Below are 27,603 nucleotides of genomic sequence, written 5' to 3'. Positions count from 1 at the left end.
ACATAAGCTGCAGGGCTCAAATAAAGGTAAGGAAAATCAGTAAGTAAGATAGTGTGACAGAAAAGGGTGACAGCATTAATGTTACAGAAAATTACGATAGGAAAGGTTAAGGGGAGATTTGATAGAGGTATTGAAAATCATGAAGGGTTTTAATAGAGTAAAATGAGAAGCTGTTTCCAGTGGCAGAAGGGTCGGTAACTAAAGAACACAGATTTAAGGTAATTGGCAAAAGAACCAGAGGCGACATGAGGAAAAAACATTTTACGCAGCGAGTTGTTATGATCTGGAATGCACTGCCTGAAATCATGGTGGATGCAGATTCAATAATAAATCTTTGAATAGGAAAAAAATTACATGGCTATGGGGAGACAGCAGGGCAGGTGGGGGGGGGGGGGGGGACAAATTGGATAGTTCTTTCAAAGAGCTGATAGGCCGAATGGCCTCTTTCTGTGCTGTATGATTCGATGAAAGGTGTTGCAGGAAGGGTGTGCTATACATAAAAAACTTTAGTATATATACTCTTTGGATATAGATATGTGCATGTTTTTAAAAGATCCAAGTCAGCGCTGTCCTGTTCCTCCCCCACCCCCCCAAATGCACTGATACAAAAGGAGGTTGGACCTCCTAGAGTTTAAATTTTCTACTAACAGTGAATTATGAAAGAATGTAATCACCAAATGCAAAGCAGCAGCCAAATCCAGATGCACTCTAATCTTTAAAATTCTTGAACTCATGTAGTAAGTTACTTGCAAGTAATTTGTCATGCCAATGGAATGTTGTACAGCTAATCACACATAATGTATAAGCAGCCAAAAATAAATAATTCTTTGTAGTAAAAAGCTAAATGTGCACATTTCCACCAAATGTATTTCTATGAAGCCTACAGAATACCTGCCATTAAAACAAAATTAACCAACAAAACAGAATCTGGGAATAGATGTTCCTATAATTTGGATATACTTTACATATTAAACATCAAAATCAGCAAAAGCACTGATTATTTTACTTACACTCAAATGCTGTTGTTGTCGTATCTGGTAACACCTGGCCAATAACATCCTAAAAGCAAGAAACAAAAATGGTCATTCTAAAGCAGATCTGGGAAGATATTACTTTCAAAAAATGGATTTAAAAATAATACATTTTTAAAAAATGGATAAATAATTCCTTGCCTTCTCCCAATTCCGCCACCCAGTTTTGATGTATACATTATAGCTACTTACTCCCAACCCCGCTCTGGAGGCTTGCACCACAGCAACCTGTAGATGACTTTCCCTCTAATTTTCCCTCCCTTTATGTAGTGTCTGACCCCTGTTCTAACCCTCCGCTCCTTCTGTCTACCCCACCCCGCCCTTGGTGTCATGGCTGTGATCAGTGACTCAACATATAAAACGAAGGTGTAAACCTGCATCCATGGCCCAGTTCATTGGTTCTAGGATGGAGGAAGAGTTGCTCCAGTCATTTTGTGCAGCTACATCATAAATGCATTATTTTTAACTACATTTACGATGTCCCTACACAGTGACCTCAACACCTATTTGCCCCATGTCTTTGAAACTAATTTTAAAAAATGGCAAAGTGGGAAATCAGATTTTCCTCCCTTTCTTTACCATCTTAATTTACTCTATGACATCCAAGTTGTGTTCCAACTAAAATATTTAACAGTAAACTTGGTGATGAAAGGTGACATTGGTCGACAGCATAACTCACAAGTTGGAGCATATTACAGCAAAGTAATACATTGAAGGGTGAAGATGGCATGATAAACCACGAGAGCAACGCTTGATTATATCAATGTCATTTAACATACATTTTTCTTTATAATGTATCCAAAGTAATTTTTAAAACACGAGTAAGATTACTTTTCAGTACATAAATACAAGAAAGAAACATCCCAAAGTGCTTTACAGCCAATTATGCACTTTTGAAGTGTAGTCACTGTTGTAATGTAGGGAAACACGGCAGCCAATTTGCACACAGCAAGGTCCCACAAACAGCAATGTGATAATAACCAGATAATCTGTTTTAGTGATGCAAGTTAAGGAGCAATGACAAATTGCAGTGTTATGCGATGTTCATACAGTTCCCTAATGTTGGGGATCACCTGACAAACTGAACAAGACTTGCTCTTAATGGCTTACGACATCATTGAAATATCTTGACTGGTACTCCCACAATCTCCCACAGATGGTTTTGGTAGGGTCGGGTCCATGACTTGTATAAACATCAATAACACTGGGACTATGAAATATTATGTACGCACAAAATTATTTGTTTTTGAATTAGGGAAACACTGTTCTGTAGTTTGCGAGGGTGAATAAGTTATTTATCTGCTCTTGTGAACTAAGACAAGTGAGGTAGGTGCTGCATTAGTTCACAGAAATTACAAAATTTGATAGCAATCAGGCCAAAAGTAGTGATATGAAGGAAGTCAAATAATAAAACAAATGTGGAGTGATCAAGAGGTTGTATAGAAAATAAAATAAGCAACATGACAGAGCTAGGAATGAACTCAGAGAAAGAACTATTTTGGAGGTAAGGTTAGACGATAGCAAGGACAGACAAAAAAATGTGCACAGTATTTTATAGATTTTTACATTTTACGTCCTTATCCATTTTAAGGTGGTTATTTAAAGGAAATGTCTATCTCTTTGGCTTATTTTGTTAAGAGCTTGTGGAACAGTGCGTCATTTCACTGATTCTTCAGACAGATGAAGACACCTTTCAAGCTGTGTCCAGATAGCCCGGCTTTGTTGCTAAATTATTGTAAACAATTTTACAACACCAAGTTATAGTCCAGCAATTTTATTTTAAATTCACAAGCTTTCGGAGGCTACCTCCTTCGTCAGGTGAACGATGTGTTGTAAAATTGTTTACAATTGTCAACCCCAGTCCATCACCGGCATCTCCACATCATTGCTAAATTGTGGCAATGCCCTTCAATAAATTAATCTTTGACATGCTTAATGTGTAATTACTTGGCTTGGGTTGCAATCTCTTGCTTTTGGTGTTATAAATGTTGGTGCTGTACATGCTTGTTGGAGGTGTTGTACTGCATCTACTTACTACCGATGCCGAAGCCTTATGGCAAGATCTGAATGAAAAGTATGAAGTTCCAGAAGAGACTAATGTGTTCTCTCCAGGCACAAGACAGTGTGGAGCCCACCTCATACCTTGATTTATTAAAGGATCTCTCCTGTGAACATCAAAGATATCCTTCTGTCCTAAGCCTTTGCTCATCTGAAGCATTAGTACATATTTTTAAGACTGGCCAATAGTTCCAATTTCAAAGCTTCATTCCAGTGCCTGACAGTGATGCATCAAAGTCATCTCATCTTCAAAAATCAGCATTAGTGTTTCTTGACACTCTTCAAATTTGTTCATTGATGGAAGGCAATGAACACAGAGCTGATGACTGTCAGATTCTGAAAACCCCACTGAAAACTTCAGGTCAGCAAAAGGCACTTTCAGAGAAAACAAAATGTTCCAACAGTGGTCATTTGCTTGCTCTCTTTCAAAACATGCCTTTGATTCAAACAGAGATTTTAGCAAGAGTTGTGGCTACAAAATAAAATGCAACATCGGATTTAAAAACACCACATAGTCTGTGTCTGCGGTACTTATGCAACATTGGACAGGGAGAGAATTACACTTTTTTTTTATACAAGTCCAGTGCAAACAAAGATCTTAAAGAGACATTACTCCTTTAGTTCTCCCTCCCCTTGACAATGGACTTCATTCTCCAAGAAGGATAAATAAATGAGGCAGATGATTTAACCCTTGATGGTCACTACTGCATAATGGTTTATCATTACAGCTCTGGGACTCTACTCTCATCGGTGCTCAGCTGTCTTAAGTTGCCATACCTCATTCTGTTTTAATTCCATTTGCCAACCCATTGGACAACAGCTGAGCATCGATCAGAATCAAGCCTCAGGACGTTCAGGCAGACTCCATCACTACTGCAAACCAGAATATTAAGTATTGCAAAGTTAGTGGAGCGTGCAATTTACAGGGGTGACTTCCAAAAAGATGGCATTGAATCCCAAAGTTACACCCTTTGTGTAAAACACAAAATTTTACAACAGCGAATTTACACAATACAGACTATTCATTTCTGCTACAATAAATTCCTACCACAATACATTTTTTTCTCATCATCTTCTCAATGTGAAGAAAGCACTGATTATTGGATTGACTTTCTAACTAGACTGTGCTGTAAGCAGCAATGAGAAGGTTCTGCATTGTGGTGTTGGCCAGGGGCTGCTGACACACAGGCAAAAGCAACTTTTGAACTGAAGTAACCTGAGTTCAGTCGCTGGCCTGAGCTGGCTGGAACCGGTTTGAATTAGCTAAGTTTCGTGAAAGACAAAGGAGCTGTGATAAGACACAAGTCCTTATTTAGAAAAGGAGTAATGAGGTAATGCTACCTAAGTCCTTGGGGCAGAGCCAATAAGGAGAAGACATGGACTAGGCGAGCAAGCCTAAACCAACGGGAGAGAGACAGCATAGCTTGAAGAGATAAGATTCGGAATAAGAATGAAGAATCTCGGGCGTGGAGCCAGCGAAGACTCTGGAGACCAACCATCGTGGAAGTGGAAGAACCTCAGTCAGGGACGTAGAGGCGACGTCGAAAGAGAGAGAGATAACGGAACGCCTGGTCAGCGTCAGCTCTCATTTTCGGGTATTAGCCTTTATATTCTGTGACCACTCGGAGTGTCGGAGAAACCTAGTGGGTATGCGTTTAGATCCTAGTTTGGGTATAAAACTGTATAACCTGGTGCAAACTGCATGTCTATATCTAACCAGACATATAAGCTATATGTATATGATCTAACGACGTGAATAAAGCAAATTGAGAATTAAGAGAGAATTGACTCTTTTCCTCTTTGTACTAAACCAATAACCGTAACCGGTGACCTACGGTCAACAGTGTTATATTTGTACCAGTAGTCCAAAGTATCTGAAAACAATTTTTCTGTATGTGCAAGGTCCAATTAACAACAGCACAAAGAATGAATACCTTTAAGAATAAATTAGTTCTTGGAAAGTTGTTGTTTTATTTTAGACTGCATTTATGGGCAATGTCGTGTCTACTAGTGCACAGCATTTTAAAAGTAGCAATGAAGTATGTTAATATAAAAAAGTCTGAAATGGATATGTACAGGAGAATGGATGCCTGTCAGTTAATTGCAGGGTCCTAATTTAATGAAATAGTTCAAACACAACACATGACAGCAAAGTCAGAGTAGTCAGATTTGTTATTGAAAATATACATGATGCACTGAATGGTCTTCTATGCTGAAAATTTCTATGGTTTTTCTCCCCAATTTCTACTTTTTGACAATTTATATTATTAAATGGCAGACACACGAAGCATGGCCAAATATGCTTAATATATTTGCTCAAATATGAAGAACTATAAGCTGATCAGAGAGAGCCAACAAGGCTGTGTTAAGGGTAAGTCACGTGAGACTACTCTAGTTGAATTTTTGAGGAAGTCACTAATAAGGTAGATAAGGACTATGGATGTTATCTATATCGACTTCCATAAGGCTTTCGATAAGGTTCCACACAAGAGATTATTAGCAGAAATATGAGCCCACGGAATTGGAAGTAGCCTTTTGACTTGCGTTGGAAATTGTTTGGTAGGTAGAAGACAGAGTGGGGATAAAGGGCAGGTACTCTTATTGGAGGCATCTGACAAGTGGTTTTCCCCAGGGATGTGTTCTGGGGCCTCAACTTTTATCCATATTTAGTAATGATTTAGATGAAGGAATAGAGAGTTGTATATCCACGTTTGCAGATGATACTAAGTTAGGAGGAACAGTAAGTAGTGCAGATGGGAGCAGGAAGTTTTAAAAATGGACATAGATAGAATCATAGAAAGTTTACGGCACAGAAAGAGGCCATTAGGCCCATTGTATCCGCACCAGCCGAAAATGAGCCACCCAGCCTAATCCCACTTTTCAGCACTTGGTCCGTAGCCTTGTAGGTCACGGTACTTCAGGTGCACATCCAGCTACTTTTTAAATGAGTTGAGGGTTTCTGCCTCTACCATCCTTCCAGGCAGTGAGTTCCAGACCCTTACCACTCTCTGGGTGAAAAAAATTTTCCTCCGCTCCCCTCTAATCCTTCTACCGATCACTTTAAATCTATGCCCCCTGGTTATTGACCTCTCTGCTAAGGGAAATAGGTCTTTCCTATCCACTCTATCTAGGCCCCTCATAATTTTGTACATCTCAATTAAATCACCCCTCAGTCTCCTCTGTTCCAAAGAGAACAACCCCAGCCTACCCAATCTTTCCTCATAGCTAAAATTCTCCAGTCCTGGCAACAGCCTTGTAAATCTCCTCTGTATCCTCTCTAGTGCAATCACATCTTTCCTGTAATGTGGTGACCAGAACTGTACGCAGTACTCAAGCTGTGGCCTAACCAGTGTTTTATACAGTTCCTCCCTGCTCTTATACTCTATGCCTCGGCTAATAAAGGAAAGTATTCCATATGCCTTCTTAACCACCTTATCTACCTGTCCTGCTACCTTCAGGGATCTGTGGACATGCACTCCAAGGTCCCTCACTTCCTCTACACCTCTCAGTATCCTCCCATTTGTTGTGTATAGATTAAATAAGTGGACAAAACTATGTCAAATGGAGTTCAATGTGGGCAAGTGTGAGGTCATCCACTTTGGACCCAAGAAAGATAAGTCAGCTTTTCTAAATGGTGAGAAACTAGGAACTATAGAAGAGCAAAGAGATTTGGGAGTCCAAGTACACAAATCATTAAAAGCCAGTAGACCTGTACAAAAAGCAATCACAAAGGCTAATGGAATGTTGGCCTTTATCTCAAAGGGGCTGAAATAAAAAAGGGAGGAAGTTATGCTGCAGTTGTATACAGCCTTGGACAAAGCCCATCTGGAGTACTACGTTCATTTTTGGGCACCGCACGTCAGGAACGATATATTGGCCTTGGAGGGAGTGCAGCATAAATTCATCAAAATTATACCGAGACTTAGGGGGTTAAATTATGACGACAGGTTGCATAAACTTGGCTTGTATTCCCTTGATCGTTGGAGATTGAGGGGTGATCTGATCAAGGTGTTTAAAATATTAAAAAAGGGATTTGATAGGGTAGATATGGAGAAATTATTTCCTCTGGTAGGGAAATCAAGAACAAGGTGACAATCTTAAAATTACAGCTAGGCCATTCAGGAACAAAATCATGAAGCACTTTTTCCACATAAAGGGTAGTAGAAATTTGGAACTCTTGTCCCCAAAAGGTTGTGGATGCTAGGGAAACTGGAGCTTTCAAGACTGAGATAGATAGGCTTTTGTTAGGTAAGGGTATCGAGAGATATGGAGCGAAGGCGGGAAAATAGAGTTGAGGTGCAGATCAGCCATAATCTAATTTAATAGCAGAGCAGGCCAGAGGGGCTGAATGGCCTATTCCTGTTCCTAATATTACTATGTCAAAGGACCACATATACATGATGGGCCAATAGCCTCCTTCTGTGCTGCAAATTTCTATTGTTCTGTAAACTTCTACATAGTCTGCAAGTTTTTCTCCCTACATTTTCTGATTTTATACCGTTATATGGCAGATTCACTGAGCATAGTGAAAGCACAATACAGCTAAGAGGAATAATACTAGTGACGTAGAGCTTAAGGTATATAGCATCATGTCATTTCATGTACTCTCAGCTCCTATGTCACAACAGATTCATCTGCAAAAGAGTACATGGAAATTATTGAATTGTACTAATTTGAAAGTTCCACTTTCTGTACCAACTTCAAATAAAGCTTTTTCTGTGCTTTTTGGCATTGCAGATGGCAAAGTCATCTTCACTGATCAATCATTTGATAGCGCTATTCTACAGCATGAATTCAAATACAAGAAAATTCACTGCAAGTTACAGAAGATATAAATACCTGGTATTTATTATAATTTTTCTCTCCACTTCCCAATTTTCCCCCCAAGGCGTTAATCCACTGGCATCCAATGCTTTCTGCACTTCATGTGTGAGCCTAGATAGTGAATGTCTACGGGCATCTTACTATGGGGAAATATTAGAGCTATACCTGATCCCATGCTCACTCAACATCCACACACACACCACACACTTGACAGCAGGAGTCACTGGATGTAGAGCAGGAGCAGGAACCTTGCCTGACTTTCCTTATTATTGTCAATTATAGCACCCAACTGCCACCCAGATAACAAAGCACAGACCAGGAATTAAACCTGGGACCTCCCTGGTCCACATGGCTCAGCACACTGAGCAGAGTTTTTATCCAATGAGCCGTCAGGAGGGCACATTTTTTTGCATTCTAAAATACTCCATGTTCTCATATTTTCAATAATTTTTATGTATAAAGTTCAGTTAGATAGGTATTCTTTCAATGTGCAATAGATGACCTTCACTTTAAAAGCAGCCAACCTGAACATTATCTGAAACAAAACTTAATTTTCTCCCTAGACTATGTATTGCCCCAGAAAGCAAGATAACCAAAACATAACAGAAAAATATTTCCATAAGAGCACATAGCTTTACTATGGGTCATCTGAACTTTCCTCTCACTCTTTTAATCTTCAAAATCAACCTTGCGATACAGTATTCATGTTTCCTACATCCCTGCTAAGTTGAAATCAAAACTTATCACAATGTCCTACTCCATTCTTTCTCAGAGCCTCAAAATTATGCAAGTCCTTACTTACGTCCTTCGATTCTTCCTTTCTCCTACAATAATCAGGCTTTCAAAATCCAAGTTTATCATCACCTAATCATTATTTCCTGATCTCTTTTATTCTTTTCAACTTTGTGGTGTCTTCTACTTTGTGCCTTGACCCTTCTTCTAGATTTCACAAAAGAGAAAAAATTCTAAAGACCTGCTTGTAGCTTCTTATGGTTAGATTTCCCTGTAATGCTTTTCAGCGTGAGGATAAAGGAATAACTGATCAAACTCTAAACTAAAGTAAAACTATAATTTCTGACATATTATCAGTAATGTCTCAAGAAATGCCAATCTTTTCAAGTTGGTTATCCACTGTACGTATCACCTCACAGAACACACCTAGCCGACTGAATTAGGAATATAAAGCAGGGTCCCATAATATAAGCAGTGGGTAACATACAGCTTCGTGGTGCACAGTCCACCAGCCCAAGACCAAGACAATTAGCAACAAACCACTGACAGTGGACGGACAAGCGAATCTACTGCAACTTAGGAAGATTTCTGCTTCCAACAAACACACATGTATTTGCTTTCCTTATTTCTGTTCTGAATGCAGTAATTCTTGCTGGGGCGCATTCTACAGGTACAAGCAACCCTCTGGTATCTCATCCAAGTGTCCATTTTTTCATGTGCAAACTCAGATATCTAGTTTTAAAAGGCTGTTCATAGTGAACAGCATTTTAGCTGAACCTGATCCATTCTTCTGCCAACATCCACAAACATGCTTTTCTTTCGGGTTTACTGGATAGAGATGCCTGTAGGGAAGTACCTCAACAGTAGCTCAGCTGATTATGCGGATGATTACAGATTTGAACCCACGTCCCAGAAACTACTGGCTCTAAAACACTGGACCTGCACTATGCTTTATAAATTCCAATCTATCCCAATATTCCAATGCTAGAAATTCAAATTTTAACTTTCCACCCAACAACATTGAAGTCATATCATCAGCCAACTTATCAAAACAGTCTCCATGTCTTTCTAATGGGACCATGTAGTTATGTACAATACACTGTGAAAGGAAAAAAAGTCAGTCCAAAAACTAGAACACCAGATTGGATTAGGGAGGATTTTAGAAAAATGAGGAGTGAGCGAGGTGAGGCGAGGGGAGAAATTGACACACAGGACTGCAGAGCAACAGTTAATGTTTCAGATCGATGTCCTTTCATCGGCCTGAAGAGTTAACTGTTTTTCTCTCCACAGCTGCTGCTTGACCTGCTGAGTGTTTCCGGCATTTTGTGTTTTTGTTTCAGATTTCCAGCATCCGCAGTATTTTGTTTTTGTTTTAAAATGTTTTGTAAGTTTTATAGTGCAGTAAATATGATTTAACTTGTACGTGACAAAAGAACACAATTGTAAGAAACCACTGAAAAATATAAAATAATTCCTGTTCCAAAGCATCTTGTTTTCCTAAATGCATAAACCCAATAAGAATACATTTGCCCTTAGACACAATACCAACTCTCAGTGGGGTTATTTAGGTAGGTGTATATATTCCATCTAAAACACATTGCTATGAAAGAATTGATTTCTAAAAACTTCCATGACCAGAAGTATTCTCTGGTAAAGCTGCTTTTAACAGTCAAAAGCAAAATACTGCGGATGCTGGAAATCTGAAATAGAAACAGAAAATGCTAGAGAAGCTCAGCAAGTCAGGCAGCATCTGTGGAGAAAGAAAGAGTTGATGTTTCAGGTCAAAGACCTTTCGTCAGAACTGGGAGATGTTAAAGAGTTAAAGTTTTTAAGCAACTACAGAGCCAGGTAAAGGGGGGGGGGGGAGGGGGAAAGCAAAGATCAGAAGGGAAGGTAAGTGATAGCGTAGAGGGCAAAAGTGATTAAATGACAAAAGGGGTGATGGTGCAAGTCGAGGAAGGTGATAATGGGATAGGTTAAGAAACAAAAGCTTGGTCAGGAGTAACTGTAAATGGTGACCATTTACCAGCACTTGCCTCACATGACGAAGGAGGAAGCCTCCGAAAGCTTGTGGAATTTAAAATAAATTTGTTGGACTATAACTTGGTGTTGTAAAAATTGTTTACAATTGTCAACCCCAGTCCATCACTGGCATCTCCACATCATGAAAAAATGGGAGCAGTGGTTACGATCTGAAGTTATTGAAATCAACGTAGGTTGTAAAGTGCCTCAACGAAAGATGAAGTGCTGTTCCTCAAGCTACCGTTGAGCTTCATTGGAACGCGTAAAAGACCGAAGACAGAGAGGTCAGAGTGGGAGTGAGACGGGGAATTAAAATGGCAAGCAACTGGCAGGTCAGGGTCAAAGCGGGGGTGTTTAGCAAAGCGATCACCCAATCTGCGTTTGGTCTCCCCAGTGTAGAGGGGACCGCATCGTGAGCAGCGAATACAATATATTAAACTGAAAGTAGTACAAGTAAACTGCTGTTTTACCTGGAAGGAGTGTTTGGGGCCCTGGACGGTGGGAAGGGAGGAAGTGAAGGGGCATGTTTTGCATCTCCTGTGCTCGCATGGTAAGATGCCGTGGGGAGGAGAGTGGGTGTTGGGGGTGATGGAAAAGTGGACCAGGGTGTCACAGAGGGAGCAATCCCTTCGGAATGCTGAAAGGGGAGGGGAGGGGAAGATGTGTTTGGTGGTGGGATGGCGGAAGATGATACGTTGAATGTGGAGGCTGGTAGATGATATCTTAGCTAACAGTCTCTTATGTGGGACCTTATCAAATGCCTTCTGGAAGTCCATATAAATAACATCCATTGACATTCCCCTGTCCACTACTTTAGCCGCCTCTTCAAAAAATTCAATCAGGTTTGTCAGGCACGACCTACCTTTCACAAATCCATGCTGGCTCTCTCTGATTAACTGAAAATTCTCGAGGTGTTCAGTCACCCTATCCTTAATTATAGACTCCAGCATTTTCCCCACAACAGATGTTAGGCTAACTGGTCTATAACCCCCCGGTTTCCCTCTCTCTCCTTTCTTAGAAAGCGGAGTGACATGTGCAATTTTCCAATAGAGTCATAGAGTTACACAGCACGGATAGAGGCCCTTCGGCCCATTGTGTCCGCGTCGGCCATCATGCCCTGTCTAATCTAATCCCATATTCCAGCATTTGGTCCGTAGCCTTGTATGCTATGGCATTTCAAGTGCTCATCCAAATGCTTCTTGAATGTTGTGAGGGTTCCTGCCTCCACAACCCTTTCAGGCAGTGAGTTCCAGACTCCAACCACCCTCTGGGTGAAAAAGTTCTTTCTCAAATCCCCTCTAAACCTCCCGCCTTTTACCTTGAATCTATGCCCCCTTGTTATAGAACCCTCAACGAAGGGAAAAAGCTCCTTAGCATCCATCCTATCTGTGCCCCTCATAATTTTGTGCACCTCAATCATGTCCCCCCTCAGCCTCCTCTGCTCCAAGGAAAACAAACCCAATCTTCCCAGTCTCTCTTCATAGCTGAAGCGCTCCAGCCTGGTGAATCTCCTCTGCACCCTCTCCAAAGCGATCACATCCTTCCTGTAATGTGGTGACCAGAACTGCACACAGTACTCCAGCTGTGGCCTAACCAGTGTTTTATACAGCTCCATCATAACCTCCTTGCTCTTATATTCTATGCCTCGGCTAATAAAGGCAAGTATCCCATATGCCTTCTTTACCACCTTATCTACCTGTTCCGCCGCCTTCAGGGATCTGTGAACTTGAACACCAAGATCCCTCTGACCCTCTGTCTTGCCTAGGGTCCTCCCATTCATTGTGTATTCCCTTGCATTGTTAGTCCCTCCAAAGTGCATCACCTCGTACTTTTCCGGGTTAAATTCCATTTGCCACTGTTCCGCCCATCTGACCAACCCATCTATATCATCCTGCAGACTGAGGCTATCCTCCTCGCTATTTACCACCCTACCAATTTTTGTATCATCAGCGAACTTACTGATCATACCTTTTACATTCATATCCAAGTCATTAATGTAGACCACAAACAGCAAGGGACCCAGCACCGATCCCTGTGGTTCCCCACTGGCCACAGGCTTCCAGTCACAAAAACAACCTTCGACCATCACCCTCTGCCTTCTGCCACTAAGCCAGTTTTGTATCCAAAGTGCCAAGGCACCCTGGATTCCATGGGCTCGTACCTTCTTGACCAGTCTCCTGTGAGGGACTTTATCGAAGGCCTTACTGAAATCCATGTATACCTCATCCACACGCCTAGTCACCCCCTCAAAAAATTCAATCAAATTAGTCAGACATGATCTTCCCTTGACAAAGCCATGTTGACTATCCCTGATTAATCCTTGCTTCTCCAAGTGGAGACTAATTTTGTCCTTCAGAATTTTTTCCAATAATTTTCCTACCACTGATGTTAGGCTCACTGGCCTGTAGTTCCCCGGTTTTTCCCTACTCCCCTTCTTGAATAATGGTACTACATTAGCGGTTCTCCAGTTCTCTGGCACATCCCCTGTGGCCAGAGAGGTTCTGAATATATGCGTTAGAGCCCCCGCAATCTCCTCCTTTGCCTCACACAGTAGCCTGGGATACATTTCGTCCGGGCCTGGGGATTTATCCATTTTTAGACCTGCTAAAACCGCCAATACCTCCTCCCGCTCGATGTTAATATGTTCGAGTATATCACAGTCCCCCTGCCGTATTTCTATGTCTACATCGTCCTTCTCCATAGTGAAAACAGATGCAAAAAATTCATTTAGAACCCCTCCTACATCTGCCGGCTCCACACACAGATTGCCATTTTTGTCCCTAATGGGCCCTATTTTTTCCCTAGTTATCCTCTTACCCTTAATATACTTATAAAACATCTTAGGATTTTCCTTTATTTTGCTCGCCAGTGTTATTTCATGGCCCCTCCTTGATCTCCTAATTTCTTTTTTAAGTATCCCCCTGCACTTTTTGTACTCCTCTAGGGCTTCCTCCGTCTTTAGCCTTTTGTATCTGCCAAAAGCCCTCCTTTTTTTCCAAATCCATTCTCGTATATCCCCTGACATCCAAGGTTCCCTGGAGTTCTTGGAACCACCCTTGACCTTTACGGGAACATGTTGCCATTGTATGGTCTCAATCTCCCTTCTGAAAGACTCCCATTGCTCCGATGCGGATTTTCCTACAAGCAGCTGATCCCAGTCCATTTTGGCCAGATCCTGCCGTATCCTATTAAAATCGGCCTTCCCCCAATTTAGAACCTTTATTTCCGGCCCCTCCCTGTCCTTTTCCATGACCACCTTAAATCTCTAGGGACAGTTCCTGAATCTAGAGAACTTTGAAAGATTATAGTTAGGGCATCCGCAATGTGCTCACCTACTTCCTTTAAAACCCTGGGATGGAAACCATCTGGTCCTGGGGATTTGTCACTCTTTAGTGCTATTATTTTCTTCATTACTGTTGCTTTACTTATGTTAATTTTATCAAGTCCCTGTCCCCGATTCAATATTAGTTTTCTTGGGATTTCCGGCATACTATCCTCTTTTTCTACTGTAAATACTGACGCAAAGTAATTGTTCAACATGTCCGCCATTTCCCCATTGTCAATGAAAATATCCCCACTTTCAGTTTTTAAGGGGCCAACACTGCTCCTGACCACCCTCTTTTTCCTAATGTAACTATAAAAGTTCTTCATATTGGTTTTGATATCCCTTGCAAGTTTCTTTTCATACTCTCTTTTTGTAGCTCTTACTATCTGTTTTGTGACCCTTTGTTGATCTTTGTATCTTTCCCATTCGCCATGATCTGTGCCATTTTTTGCCTTTTCCTTATTTTTTATACTGTCCCTTACCTCTTTAGTTGTCCATGGCTGTTTTTTTTTTGGCAAGTAGAGTTCTTGCCCCTCAGGGGTATAAACCGATTCTGTATCACGTTAAATGTTTCTTTAAAAGTTGGATACTAAGAGAAGTCTGGGGTTACCCTAACCCCAGGTCAGAGTCAAGTTCACCACATTCATAGCCAGTGTCGTATGTTGGAAGGGCCCGACAGCTACTGAACCAATGCATCACTATAGCCAGAGTCCCAACAGCGCGAGAGGTCTCAGGGTTACCTAAAAATCCAAGCAAACCAGGAATCACCGTAGACTGCCGGTACAGTCCAAAGGAGCCTCAGTTACATCTGGACCCTCACTCCACACAAGCACATTCCCTGAAGCGGGGATCCCAAAGATTGACGACCTGTGATTTATCAGATTCACAAGAGCACATCTAGCAGACAGCAATTGGGGACCCGTCAGCTTAACTAGCTTCCCTCACTTAAAAGCACAACTCCATGGTCTGGGTCCCAAGGGTGGAACTACAAACCCATACACATCCAGTCAGCATCCAGGAATAATAGGGAGTCTGGAGTCACCCCAACCAGCTCCCCCCCCCCCGAAAAGTGACCCGCCTCCCACCACCCTCCACCAGAGACCCGCCACCCCACGCCTTACCAGCACATCCCTGAAGAACAGCTGGGATCCGAGCGGGACTCTCCAATCCACGTCCCCGCCGTCGGGCACCTTGATGCGGATGACAAGCTGCGGCTGCGCCTTGGGCTCCATCTCACGCGGCACGAGCATCGCTCGCGCGGGGCCACATCCTCTGCCGCCGCGCGACCAACGGCTGCCTCCTCCTCCTCCGCGCGACCAACGGTCAACGGCTGCTGCCTCCTCCTCCTCCTCGGCCAACGGCTGCTGCCTCCTCCTCCTCGGCCGCCGCGCGACCAACGGTCAACGGCTGCTGCCTCCTCCTCCTCCTCGGCCAACGGTCAACGGCTGCTGCCTCCTCCTCCTCGGCCGCCGCGCGACCAACGGTCAACGGCTGCTGCTGCCTCCTCCTCCTCCTCGCGACCAACGGTCAACGGTTGCCTCCTCCTCCGCCGCGCGACCAACGGTCAACGGTTGCCTCCTCCTCCGCCGCGCGACCAACGGCTGCCTCCTCCTCCGCCGCGCGACCAACGGTCAACGGCTGCCTCCTCCTACTCCGCCGCGCGACCAACGGTCAACGGCTGCCTCCTCCTCCTCCGCCGCGCGACCAACGGTCAACGGCTGCCTCCTCCTCCTCCGCCGCACGACCAACGGTCAACGGCTGCCTCCTCCTCCTCCGCCGCGCGCCCAACGGTCAACGGCTGCCTCCTCCTCCTCCGCCGCGCGACCAACGGTTTCAGGTACGGCCTCGCGCTCTCGCTTCGTTTACTTCAAATCTCTGGCCCGATTTTTCCTCCTCCACAAATAGCCACCGTCGACTCCCCACTTTGGCCGGCCGAACTTTAAGAAGTGAAATGTACTTCAAATTTCTCCTCAGAACACTCTCCGCCGCTTTAATTTAATTTGGCGACCCTTATTTCATCGTTTATGGTTCCATTTTTTTTGTCCCCTCCGGCTTGTAAATAAAGGAAGTGTCTTGTGTTATAAACCGGAACAAAATAAAACGATGGAAAGAGCAGATTGCCCGGACACGTGATAGGAAATATGTCCCTGCTCGGCCACCATCTTTGTTTCCTGTACTTTAAATATTAAAGGGGGGGTTGCCAACCCTCCAGGATTGCCCTGGAGTCTCCAGTAATTCAAGATTAATCTACTGGAGACTGCTCCAAGCAACCTAGGCACAAAATAAAAATTATGTGTTTTTTTTCATTTTCTCAGTTATAAAAATATTGGAGATATTTGACTGGGCAAGGTAGTTGGAGGCAGGACCTGATGTGATGAAACCTCCAGAAATACATCCAACCAGAGTTGGCAACCGAAGGGAGGAATGGCTACACAGGGCAGGGCTCTGTTATAGAATCCTGCATCAGTAATTATAATTATTAGTGTTTGCTTTTTCATACTGAAAAACTGCAAACTTTGCAAACAGTTTTTTTTCAAGAATTTATCTACTCCCCTTACTTTTACCAGACTTGTAAACCCCGGTGAAGCTAAACTTGAGTCTCCGAAGGATGCAAATTGCAGGAGGAAGGAATGACAAGTCGATATAACACTTACAACGAGTAGGTATCTGAGCATCAAAAATATAAAGAATGCTAGTCTTTTCCTGACTTTGACAGACTGGCTCTCCCCAAGGCTACAATGATTTATAAGCAGTTGCCAATCTATAGAGACTTCCCTCAACAATTAGCAATTAATTGACCTTGGAATAAACCTATTTTGAAACCTTTACCCACAGGAAAAACACAACCAGTGATCTTAAAGGGACTGGCAGCTTCATTTTGGCACTTAAAACATCACAACTTTGCTCGAGAACACCTATGAGCAATGTCATGGGAGAGAAGTTAGTGCATTTACTGTTTCACCTAAGCATTGCTCATTGGAAGTGACAATCATTCTTTTTAAAAACTGACTTTAAAAAGAACTCCAAATGTTTATGCAATGTTATCATTCTTGATTATCATAAAATGGCACTCCTAACATTCCCTCCATTTTAACTGGTCTGCATTTAGATTCTCCCATATGATTTGGCATTCCACAGCTCAGAAGGGAGATCTGCCACCACCTTTTTTTATTCGTTGATGGGATGTGGGCGTCGCTGGCAAGGTCAGCATTTATTGCCCATCCCCTATTGCCCTTGAGAAGGTGGTGGTGAGCTGCCTTCTTGAACCGCTGCAGTCCGTGTGGTGAAGGTTCTGCCACAGTGCTGTTAGGAAGGGAGTTCCAGGATTTTGACCCAGCGACGATGAAGGAACGGCGATATATTTCCAAGTCGGGATGGTGTGTGACTTGGAGCGGAACATGCAGGTGGTGTTGTTCCCATGTGCCTGCTGCCCTTGTCCTTCTAGGTGGTAGAGGTCGCGGGTTTGGGAGGTGCTGTCGAAGAAGCCTTGGCGAGTTGCTGCAGTGCATCCTGTGGATAGTACACACTGCAGCCACAGTGCACCGGTGGTGAAGGGAGTGAATGTTTAGGGTGGTGGATGGGGTGCCAATCAAGCAGGCTGCTTTATCTTGGATGGTGTCGAGCTTCTTGAGTGTTGTTGGAGCTGCACTCATCCAGGCAAGTGGAGAGTATTCCATCACACTCCTGACTTGTGCCTTGTAGATGGTGGAAAGGCTTTAGGGAATCAGGAGGTGAGTCACTCGCCACAGAATACCCAGCCTCTGACCTGCTCTTGTAGCCACAGTATTTATGTGGCTGGTCCAGTTAAGTTTCTGGTCAATGGTGACCCCCAGAACGTTGATGGTGGGGGATTCAGCGATGGTAATGCCGTTGAATGTCAAGGGGAGGTGGTTAGACTCTCTCTTGTTGGAGATAGTCATTGCCTGACACTTGTCTGGCGTGAAAGTTACTTGCCACTTATCAGCCCAAGCCTGGATGTTGTCCAGGTCTCGCTGCATGCGGGCACGGACTGCTTCGTTGTCTGAGGGGTTGCGAATGGAACTGAACACTGTGCAATCATCAGCGAACATCCCCATTTCTGACCTTATGATGGAGGGAAGGTCATTGATGAAGCAGCTGAAGATGGTTGGGCCTAGGACACTGCCCTGAGGAACTCCTGCAGCAATGTCCTGGGGCTGAGATGATTGGCCTCCAACAACCACTACCATCTTCCTTTGTGCTAGATATGACTCCAGCCACTGGAGAGTTTTCCCCTGATTCCCATTGACTTCAATTTTACGAGGGCTCCTTGGTGCCACACTCGGTCAAATGCTGCCTTGATGTCAAGGGCAGTCATTCTCACGTCACCTCTGGAATTCAGCTCTTTTGTCCATGTTTGGACCAAGGCTGTAATGAGATCTGGAGCCGAGTGGTCCTGGCGGAACCCAAACTGAGCATCGGTGAGCAGGTTATTGGTGAGTAAGTGCTGCTTGATAGCACTGTCGATGACACCTTCCATCATTTTGCTGATGATTGAAAGTAGACTGATGGGGCGGTAATTGGCCGGATTGGATTTGTCCTGCTTTTTGTGGACAGGACATAGCTGGGCAATTTTCCACATTGTCGGGTAGATGCCAGTGTTGTAGCTGTACTGGAACAGTTTGTCTAGAGGCACGGCTAGTTCTGGAGCACAAGTCTTCAGCACTACAGCCGGGATGCTGTCAGGGCCCATAGCCTTTGCTGTATCTAGTACACTCAGCCGTTTCTTGATATCACGTGGAGTGAATCGAATTGGCTGAAGACTGGCTTCTGTGATGGTGGGGATATCGGGAGGAGGCCGAGATGGATCATCCACTCGGCACTTCTGGCTGAAGATGGTTGCAAAGGCTTCAGCCTTGTCTTTTGCACTCGCATGCTGGACTCTGCCATCATTGAGGATGGGGATGTTTACAGAGCTTCCTCCTCCCATTAGTTGTTTAATTGTCCACCACCATTCACGACTGGATGTGACAGGACTGCAGAGCTTTGATCTGATCTGTTGGTTGTGGAATCACTTAGCTCTGTCTATAGCATGTTGCTTCCGCTGTTTAGCATGCATGTAGTCCTGAGTTGTAGCTTCACTAGGTTGGCACCTCATTTTGAGGTATGCCTGGTGCTGCTCCTGGCATGCTCTTCTACACTCCTCATTGAACCAGGGTTGATCCCCTGGCTTGTTGGTAATGGTAGAGTGAGGAATATGGCAGGCCATGAGGTTGCAGATTGTGCTGGAATACAATTCTGCTGCTGCTGATGGCCCACAGCGCCTCATGGATGCCCAGTTTTGAGCTGCTAGATCTGTTCTGAATCTATCCCATTTAGCACGGTGATAGTGCCACACAACATGTTGGATGGTGTCCTCAGTGCGAAGACAGGTCTTCATCTCCACGAGGACTGTGCGGTGGTCACTCCTACCAATGCTGTCATGCGACAGGTAGATTGGTGAGGACGAGGTCAAGTAGGTTTTTCCCTCGTGTTGGTTCACTCACCACCTGCCGTAGGCCCAGTCTGGCAGCTATGTCCTTCAGGACTCGGTCAGTAGTCCCCCATCCAGAGTACATTCTGTGCCCTTGCTACCCTCAGTGCTTCCTCCAAGTGGTGCTCAACATGGAGGAGGACTAATTCATCAGCTGAGGGAGGACGGTAGGTGGTAATCAGCAGGTGGTTTCCTGGCCCATGTTTGACCTGATGCCATGAGATTTCATGGGGTCCAGAGTCAATGTTGAGGACTCCCAGGGCCACTCCCTCCTGACTGTATATCGCTGTAATGCCACCTCTGGTGGGTCTGTCAGTGTTATCTTTGATCTGAAAATCTGTTTTGGTGAAATTAAGATTCGTGTAATGAATTAGCCAATCTCAGCTAGGACAACAGTAACAGTAATACAATTGTTACTCTAACTGGAATATAATAAAAATAATACATCAAAAATGCATTTGCTGTCTATATACAAATTTCTGTGTTACACTTGAAATATAAATAAACCAAGACAATCATTTGAAATGTACAGAGAAAGTACTCCAGCAATTGAAAAAGCTGCAAAGCGCTTTGGCATGTCCTGAGGTCATGAAAAGCACTATATAAATGCATGTCTTTATTTTTTCTTTTCTTTCTTAATTGACGCATGAGCCAGAATGTCTGTAACCTCTGACTAACCTAACCAATCACGCCTATAAAAACCCAGAAAGCCAGGATTCAGACCTACAGCATAAACAACAATTATATTCTAACTTCGCCCAGTGCTTTTTTTTAAAACAGTAATTACACTTTGCTGCCTTAAAGGGAATAGCAACAGAATAATACATTGTGCATTACATGGCACAGTGCTTTTGTCCTTTTGCAACAGTGGATCATCTGACTTACAGTGAGCAGTGCCACAGATCCACTCGTGTTTCACTATTTCTTGCTATATATTAACATATACTATATAAATAAAATAATATGGGCTTGGGTATAGGGGGTACAATGTTAGAATTTGCAGATGACAAAAATAGGGGTGTGGCTAACTGAAGACACAGACAAGTTAGATTGGGAAGATGTCAAATGAAATTTAATGCGGAGAAATGGGAGGCGATACATTTAGGGAGGATTAATAAGGAGAGGACATATACACTAAATGGCAAAACTCTAAAAGGAATAGAGTACAGAGACTCAGGGGTTCAAATACACACTTTTAAAAGTGGGAGGACAAGTTTAAAAATAAATGGGATCCTAGTTTCATAAATAGGAGTATGAAGGCAAAGAGGTATTGCTAAACCTGTTCTGATCATTGGTTAGGCTGCAGTTAGAATATGTTTTCCAATTTTGTGCCTTTAGGAAAGATGTCAAGATCAGGGAGCGGGTGCAGAAGAGATTCAATAAGATGATACCAGAGAAGTTACAAGGTTATCTTTTTACACAAATGGTTGTTAGGATATGGAATGCCCTACCAGAAACAATGGTGGAAATGCTTCTCGTATTGCCAAAGAAAAATTGCATAGAAATACTAAGTTAAGAGAAAAGGCTAATAAGTGAGAGGATTTTAATGTAAAAAATGAAATTCCAGCTTGGAATCATAGAATTTTAGTCATTTAGTCCGTTTTGCCTGTGCTATCTTTCTGAAAGAGCTATCCACCTCGTCCCCTTCCCTTGCACATTCCTCATATCCTTTTAAATTTTCCTTTTTCAAATATTTATCCACCTTTCTTTAAAAGCCATTATAGATTCTGCTTCCACCACAATTTTCTGATATGGTATTCCATGTCTTAACTACCCTCTGCATTAAAAAAAATTCTCCTAACCACTCCCTTTATCGTGGTGTTTTTAAATTTATGTCTTCTAGTTACCACTCACAAACCAGTGGAAATAGTTTTTCCTGATTGACTTTATCAAAACCCTTCACATACTGAACACTATCATTAAATTAGCCGCAACCTGAGTGCTGTTCATCACTGTGCATAATGTAAACTGGTTGTCAGTGCCAGGAATAAACTTTTAACACTCTTGATGTAATTTATGGACATTGATAAAAGTAGGTTCAGATTGCGCTGACAACATAACTCAATTAACTTAAATTGTGTTGAAACTTGTTGTATTCATGTGGTAATTTGGCTTATTTATTATACTCCATTTGTACACCAGAATAATTGTTTCAGGCCCAAAGCTTAAAACTTGTGAAGGGTGGAAAATGGTTTTTTCCACTTGCGCTACTTAGCTGCTGTTGGTAGAATGTACTTATTAATTCCGTTCCTATACAGAACCAGTAGAACTAAGATTCCCAATGATGGTTGTGTGTGTAATGTTCTGCATTCTCTGACAAATGATGAACTCTTTTATTTCACACTCTGAACACAAGAAATCAGGGAGACGATTGTTAAAATGTTTTAGACAAAAATAAGTCGCTCCCACTGGTGTAGACAGTGTGAGTGTGTGTAATAGATCCGAGCAGAGGATGATTTAAATTGTATCAGACCTTATCAATATTCACAACTTTTTTGGTTTTGTTACAGAAGATGACAGGGTAAAGGATGTAATTGACATTGCTATTTGCTGTGACAAAAACACAATTCAATTTCTGCATCATTGTTACTGCTTTCCATAACTTTTTGCTTCTTTACTCCAGTAAGGTCTCATTTACTGGGTATAATATTAGCTGCTTTTACCGTGAAACTTTTAATGTTTGGATAGTCACTTACTGATATAAAATTACATTATATTAGAATTTCTACCCCCTCTTAAAAAAAAAATCAAGAACTTATGCATGCATTCACAATAGCTTAAAATATATTTCACTTAAATTTACATGTCGGATATTTAAATTTCAGCGTGTTATTTATGCATGCTTTTCCTTTTTACCCATTAATTCTGATCATGTCATCACTATCGTAAGGGAGTGCAAGCCTCCTACAAGATATCTGTCCTTTGCTGTGTTGGTTTCTTCCCAAGCGAGTTTTCCTATTCTGATGTTTTTCTTCTGCTTGTCGTTCACTATAATTAGATATAATTTACAGCACAGAAACAGGCCATTTGACCAAACTGGTCTATACTGGTGTTTATGCTCCACACGAGTCTCCTCCCGCCCCCTCTTCATCTAACCCTATCTACATAACCTATTCCTTTCACCCGCATGTGTTTATCTAGCTTCCCCTTAAATGCAACTACACCTTGTGGCAGCGAGGTCCACATTCTAACCATTCCATGGTGAAGAAATTTCTCCTGAATTCCCTATTGGATTTATTAGTGACTCTTATATTTATGGCCCCAAATTTTGGTCTCCCCCACAAGTGGAAACATCTTCTCTACGTCGACCCTATCAAACCCTTTCAGAATCTTAAAGACCTCTGTCAGGCCACCTCTCAGCCTTCTGTTTTCTAGAGAAAAGAGCCCCAGCCTGTTCAATCTTTCCTTATAGGTATAACCTCTCAGTTCTGGCTAATAATTTCTTTATCTGCCTCTGAAGTTTCAAAAGGATTTATTTCTCCCCTCATCTCGGGTTATATAACTTCTTTTGATTATTCCCAGATCTTATTAACACCACTACCAATCTTTTATTTCTTCCAAACGCTTCAAACCAGTCATATGAAACTTGGCCATTAACCATGTGTCCATCTTTTCTCACATGTAAACTTCAAGCTCCAGTTACTGGTTTGTGATCCTCAAATTTTTATGCAGGTTCTCCGCTCCTCCCCCGTAACTTCAAGGAAAGAGCCACGCATAGGCTGTTTTTCACCTAAGTTGCAGCAGAGCCCCCTTGGAAATTCACCCCTTTTATGTTAACATAAATATTACGTGTATCGATTGTTAATACTGGATAGCCACGTGGTGAAGGATAGAATACTAGAGCGTGGTCTTTGGTTGATTCCAAGCCTTTATTCACAGAGATTCCCCTAACACACACCCTACACTCTAGATAAGCTCTCCTATAAAAAGATTACAAGAGAGTCCCCAATTGATAGCCACCACCTGAATACAATTGACACTCACTGATATAAATCATACAGTTAACATCGATATTGTAGTAATCTTTACGATGAGGTTCTTGGTTTTGTTAATTTACTTGTTCACAGAATTATACAGCACAGGAGAACAATCCCAGCTTCTCCAGTTTCTCCACATAACTGAAGTCCCTCATCCCATGTACGTTCTGGTAAATCTCCTCTGCACCCTCTCCAAGGCCTTGACATCCTTCCTAGTGTGGTGCACAGAATTGGACACAATACTCCAGCTGAGGCCTAACCAGTGATTTATAAAGGTTTGGCATAACTTACTTGCTTTTGTACTCTGCCTCTATTTATAAAGCCAAGGATTACGTATGCTTTTTAACAGCCGTATCAACCTGTTCTGCAACCTTCGGATATAAACTTCTTAGTTTATATTTTTCCCATTCACCATTTCATGCTTCTCTATCCCCATTTAAATAATTAACAGTGGGAGCAAATTGGATCTTCTATCCCTATTCCTATCTGCAATTATACTTAGCTTTAATTCTTCTCTTCCAATCAGCCCCTGTCTTTCACAAACCCACTCTGAATCTTGTACATAAACTAATCCATCTTTTCAAATTTGCACACTCAAATTGTCAGACGTGTTACATGCTACCATGATAAACTGCAACAACCATTTTCTCCATCTGGGTTTCGTCACAATGGAACAAATTTCCTTCTATTGCTCTTGATGCACTCTATAAATGCATACATCCATTCTGAAATATCTTCTGTAATGGTCACTGAGTTAAACACAAATTTAAATTTATCATATAATCATACAGCACAGAAGGCCATTCAGCCCATCCAGCCTGTGCCGACTCTTTGAAAGAGCTATCCAATTAGTCCTACTCCCCTGCTCTTTCCGCCTAGCCCTGCAAATTTTTCCTTTTTATATCCAATTCCCTTTTGAAAGTTTGTATTGAATCTGCTTCCACCTCCCTTTCAGGCAGTGCATTCCAGATCATAACAGCTTGCTGGTTCTTTTGCCAATTATCTAATATTCACCCTTCCTTCATATCACTAACTTCTACTCTGAATCGGTGTTCCCATTCACTCCCCACCCACAAAGTTTTGATATATATTTTGCTCTGGGTGTTAATGGTAACAAAAACAGGTGAGTGAAATTATTAACAGGCTTATCTTCTGTTACTACCTCTAGTTTTATTTTATTCAACCTAAATGGAGGTAAGCAAAGTAAAAATACTGCACGTTTTTAATATATGTAAACAATTTTACAACACCAAGTTATAGTCCAGATGTTCACCTGAGGAAGGAGGAAGCCTCCGAAAGCTTGTGAATTTAAAATAAAATTGCTGGACTATAACTTGGTGTTGTAAAATTGTTTACAATTGTCAACCCCAGTCCATCACCGGCATCTCCACATCACGTTTTTAATATAGGCATTTAACAAGGCCTTCACAGTAATTAACAAGCCACTAACAAAGCAGTTTTGTTTCGATGCTTTGCTGGCCAACCTGGTCCTTACAGATAGCAGAGAAAGGAGTCCAGCATCCCATACATCTGAGCTGATTTAACCCCAGGCCCCAGAGATGAAAGGACCGTGTGCCAGCCCACTCCATCATCCAGCTGCCATACGAAAAAGAAAAATGATTGAGAAAACAAACATTGTGATTGTGTCATCTTCAGCATTTTCTGTGCTTTTATTTCTCTTGTTTTCTTCCAGGAAGAAATTAAAGTGAAAGTTCTTCACGAGGAACAATTTACCTAACAATTACAATCACTAAGAATTTTAAAGCGTTTTTAAAATTACTTCATAACCACTGGGACTCTGTTTTGTGCAGTTTGCATTCATTTGCATTGCAGTTGGAGCACAATATCCCTGGTTACATCCTTTCCAGTCATTTTGTTGAAACAACAAACAGCCACTGCTTACCTAAACTATTCCCTGACAGCTTTTGAGGTAATGAGAAACCTATTCTTCTGATTTATTTGCAATTTTTTGTGGTGCATTTACACTACAGCTCTAGTACTGCGAGCAGAAACCACTTTGCACAAACACTAAAGTTGTGGGGGATGAATTCCCAAGGGGATTCTCTCGCCGTAGCTTCACTGGAAGAGCCTTGGAATCCTTGCAAAAACACCTGCAAACCATTTATGTTATTCCGGTGTTTCCTCAGCTCTATCGCTGAAGTTATGACAGATGATTGGGAGAACCCTCATGGAAATTCACCCCCATAATGTCAATGCATCTGGGTGCCACTCAGTCTACTCACCAAACTTCCTTTGAGGGAGAGATGAAAGCACCACCCATATTTGTTTTGCAGTTTGAACGTGTCAAGCACCCTTGTGCCTCCGTGGGCAAATATGGTAATGACCTACGCAGATCAGGTAGATCCCAGGTTTAATTCTCATTTTGTGCTGAATTCGTTGATCTCAGCTAGGGTTGCAATTGGGTTGGGATGCTAGAATTTGCCTCAGTGTAGGGGAAAAAATGCTGCTCCTGATCAATATCAAGTGACCCCTCTCCTGTGCCTGTATATTTGTGGGGAGGACAGGTCTGGGCTTTGTCACAATGTCCCATAGTTGCATAACCTGGCAATGCCGACTGGTGAGCATCATGCATGAAGAATGGTTTCTTGGGTGAGGTAATGGAGGTCTACCCAACCCCTATGGAACCAGCATTAATCAACACCTTCAGGAGAGGAGGGCAGAATTTAATGTACATCAGGACCATCCACAACTTTTAATGCTAAAGAAGTATTTTCTTTGCAAAGTGGTGCAGACAAGGCCATAGCTGAGACTGTGGTTCTGAAGACCCTTCCTTCAACCCAGCCAGTTCTAGCCCCCACTGTGTTGTCTCCTACTCAAGTAATAATGATAAATGTGATTATGAAGCTAATAGGTTATGTTACATAGGAACAGAAGTAGGCCATTCATCCCCTCGAGCCTGTTCCACCATCCAGTTAGATCACGGCTGATCTGCTCCTCAACTCCATTTTCCCACCTTTGCTCCATATCCCTTGATACCCTCACCTAACAAAAATCTATCAATTTCAGTCTTGAAAATTTAAATTGACCCAGCATCCACAGCCTTTTTGGTAGAGACAGTTCTAGATTTCAACTACCTTTTGTGTGAAAAGTGCTTCCAAATTTTACTCATAAATGGCCTAACTCTAATTTTAAGATTATGTCTTCTTGTTCTGTATTCCCCCACCAGGGAAAATAGTTTCTCTGTATCTGCCCTATCAAATCCCTTAGTCATTTTAATTACCTCAATTAGATCACCCCTCAACTATCTAAACTCAATGGAATTCAAGTCAAGTTTATGCACCTATCCATATAATTTAACCCTTTAAACCCTGGTATTACTCTGCTGAAACTGCATTTTACCCCTTCCAAGGTCAATATATCCTTCCTGAGGTGCAGCGCCCAAAACTGAACACAGTACTCCAGATGAGGTCTGACCAAGGCTCTATACAACTGAAGCATCACTTCCTCACTTTTGAATTCCAACCTCCTTGAAATAAAGGCCAACATTCCATTAACCTTTTTGATTACTTTTTCCACCTGTGCACTAGCTTTTGGTGATGTGTGTATGTGAACACTTCAATCCCTTTTCTCCTCCACAGATCCCAGTCTCTCGCCATTAAGAAAATATTCCGATTTGTCTTTCTCAGATCCAAAGTAGGTGACCTCACACTTCCCCACAGTGAACATCATCTGCCATAGTTTTGCCGACTCACTTAGACTGTCTATGTTTCTCTAACGTCTGTTGTCTGGGAAAAACAGAGTGAGACTGCATGTAGATGGGAATGCAGATTTACAGTGCCCTCCAATAAGTTAACTAATATGGGGAACAATTACATATGGATTTTGTTTTTTTTAGCCAATAGCGGTTCCTATTATGGATGCTGATTGCCAGTGTTGTGCAATGGCATCAGAATGAAGGATTAACAATCATGACACTACTGCTGAAACTTTATTGGGACATAATCGGCAGTTGATTACCAGTAATTAATAAGCTGTATTAAATATTGTTGTATGCTAATGGAGTAGAATCCCTATTAAATACAAATTCAATCAGATCCACCTACAAATACGTAAAGGGCAAAAGAGTAACTAGGGAGAGAGTAGGGCCTCTTAAGGATCAACAAGGTCATCTATGTGCGGAAC

General features: G+C 42.3%; 1 protein-coding gene and 1 long non-coding RNA gene across 8 annotated transcripts in view; one reads left to right on the top strand and one right to left on the bottom strand.

Moving 5' to 3' along the window:
• map2k5 (mitogen-activated protein kinase kinase 5) overlaps nt 1-16,060 on the bottom strand; it is a 241,979-nt gene extending 225,919 nt beyond the window's left edge. For all 6 annotated transcript variants that reach the window (XM_067971342.1, XM_067971343.1, XM_067971344.1 and 3 more), the window contains exons 1-2: nt 15,114-16,060; nt 1,011-1,059 (exon numbers count right to left, since the gene is read on the bottom strand). In XM_067971342.1, coding sequence (XP_067827443.1) covers nt 1,011-1,059; nt 15,114-15,242 — 178 coding nt within the window. In that variant the 5' untranslated portion in view covers nt 15,243-16,060. The remainder of the gene's footprint in view (nt 1-1,010; nt 1,060-15,113) is intronic.
• The window catches only part of LOC137301733 (uncharacterized), a 22,473-nt gene continuing 10,008 nt past the window's right edge, over nt 15,139-27,603 (top strand). Inside the window, exons 1-3 of one of the 2 annotated variants that reach the window (XR_010958346.1) lie at nt 15,139-15,829; nt 16,560-16,651; nt 23,551-23,729. This is a non-coding gene — a long non-coding RNA (uncharacterized lncRNA). Of the gene's footprint in view, nt 15,830-16,559; nt 16,652-23,550; nt 23,730-27,603 lie in introns of those variants that run through there. The other variant, XR_010958347.1, reaches the window with a different exon arrangement.

The sequence above is a fragment of the Heptranchias perlo genome, chromosome 34 (genome assembly GCF_035084215.1).
Source record: "Heptranchias perlo isolate sHepPer1 chromosome 34, sHepPer1.hap1, whole genome shotgun sequence".
Classification (NCBI taxonomy): domain Eukaryota; kingdom Metazoa; phylum Chordata; class Chondrichthyes; order Hexanchiformes; family Hexanchidae; genus Heptranchias; species Heptranchias perlo.
The sequence above is the reverse complement of the archived record's forward strand: the minus strand, read 5'-3'. Positions and strand labels throughout refer to the sequence as shown.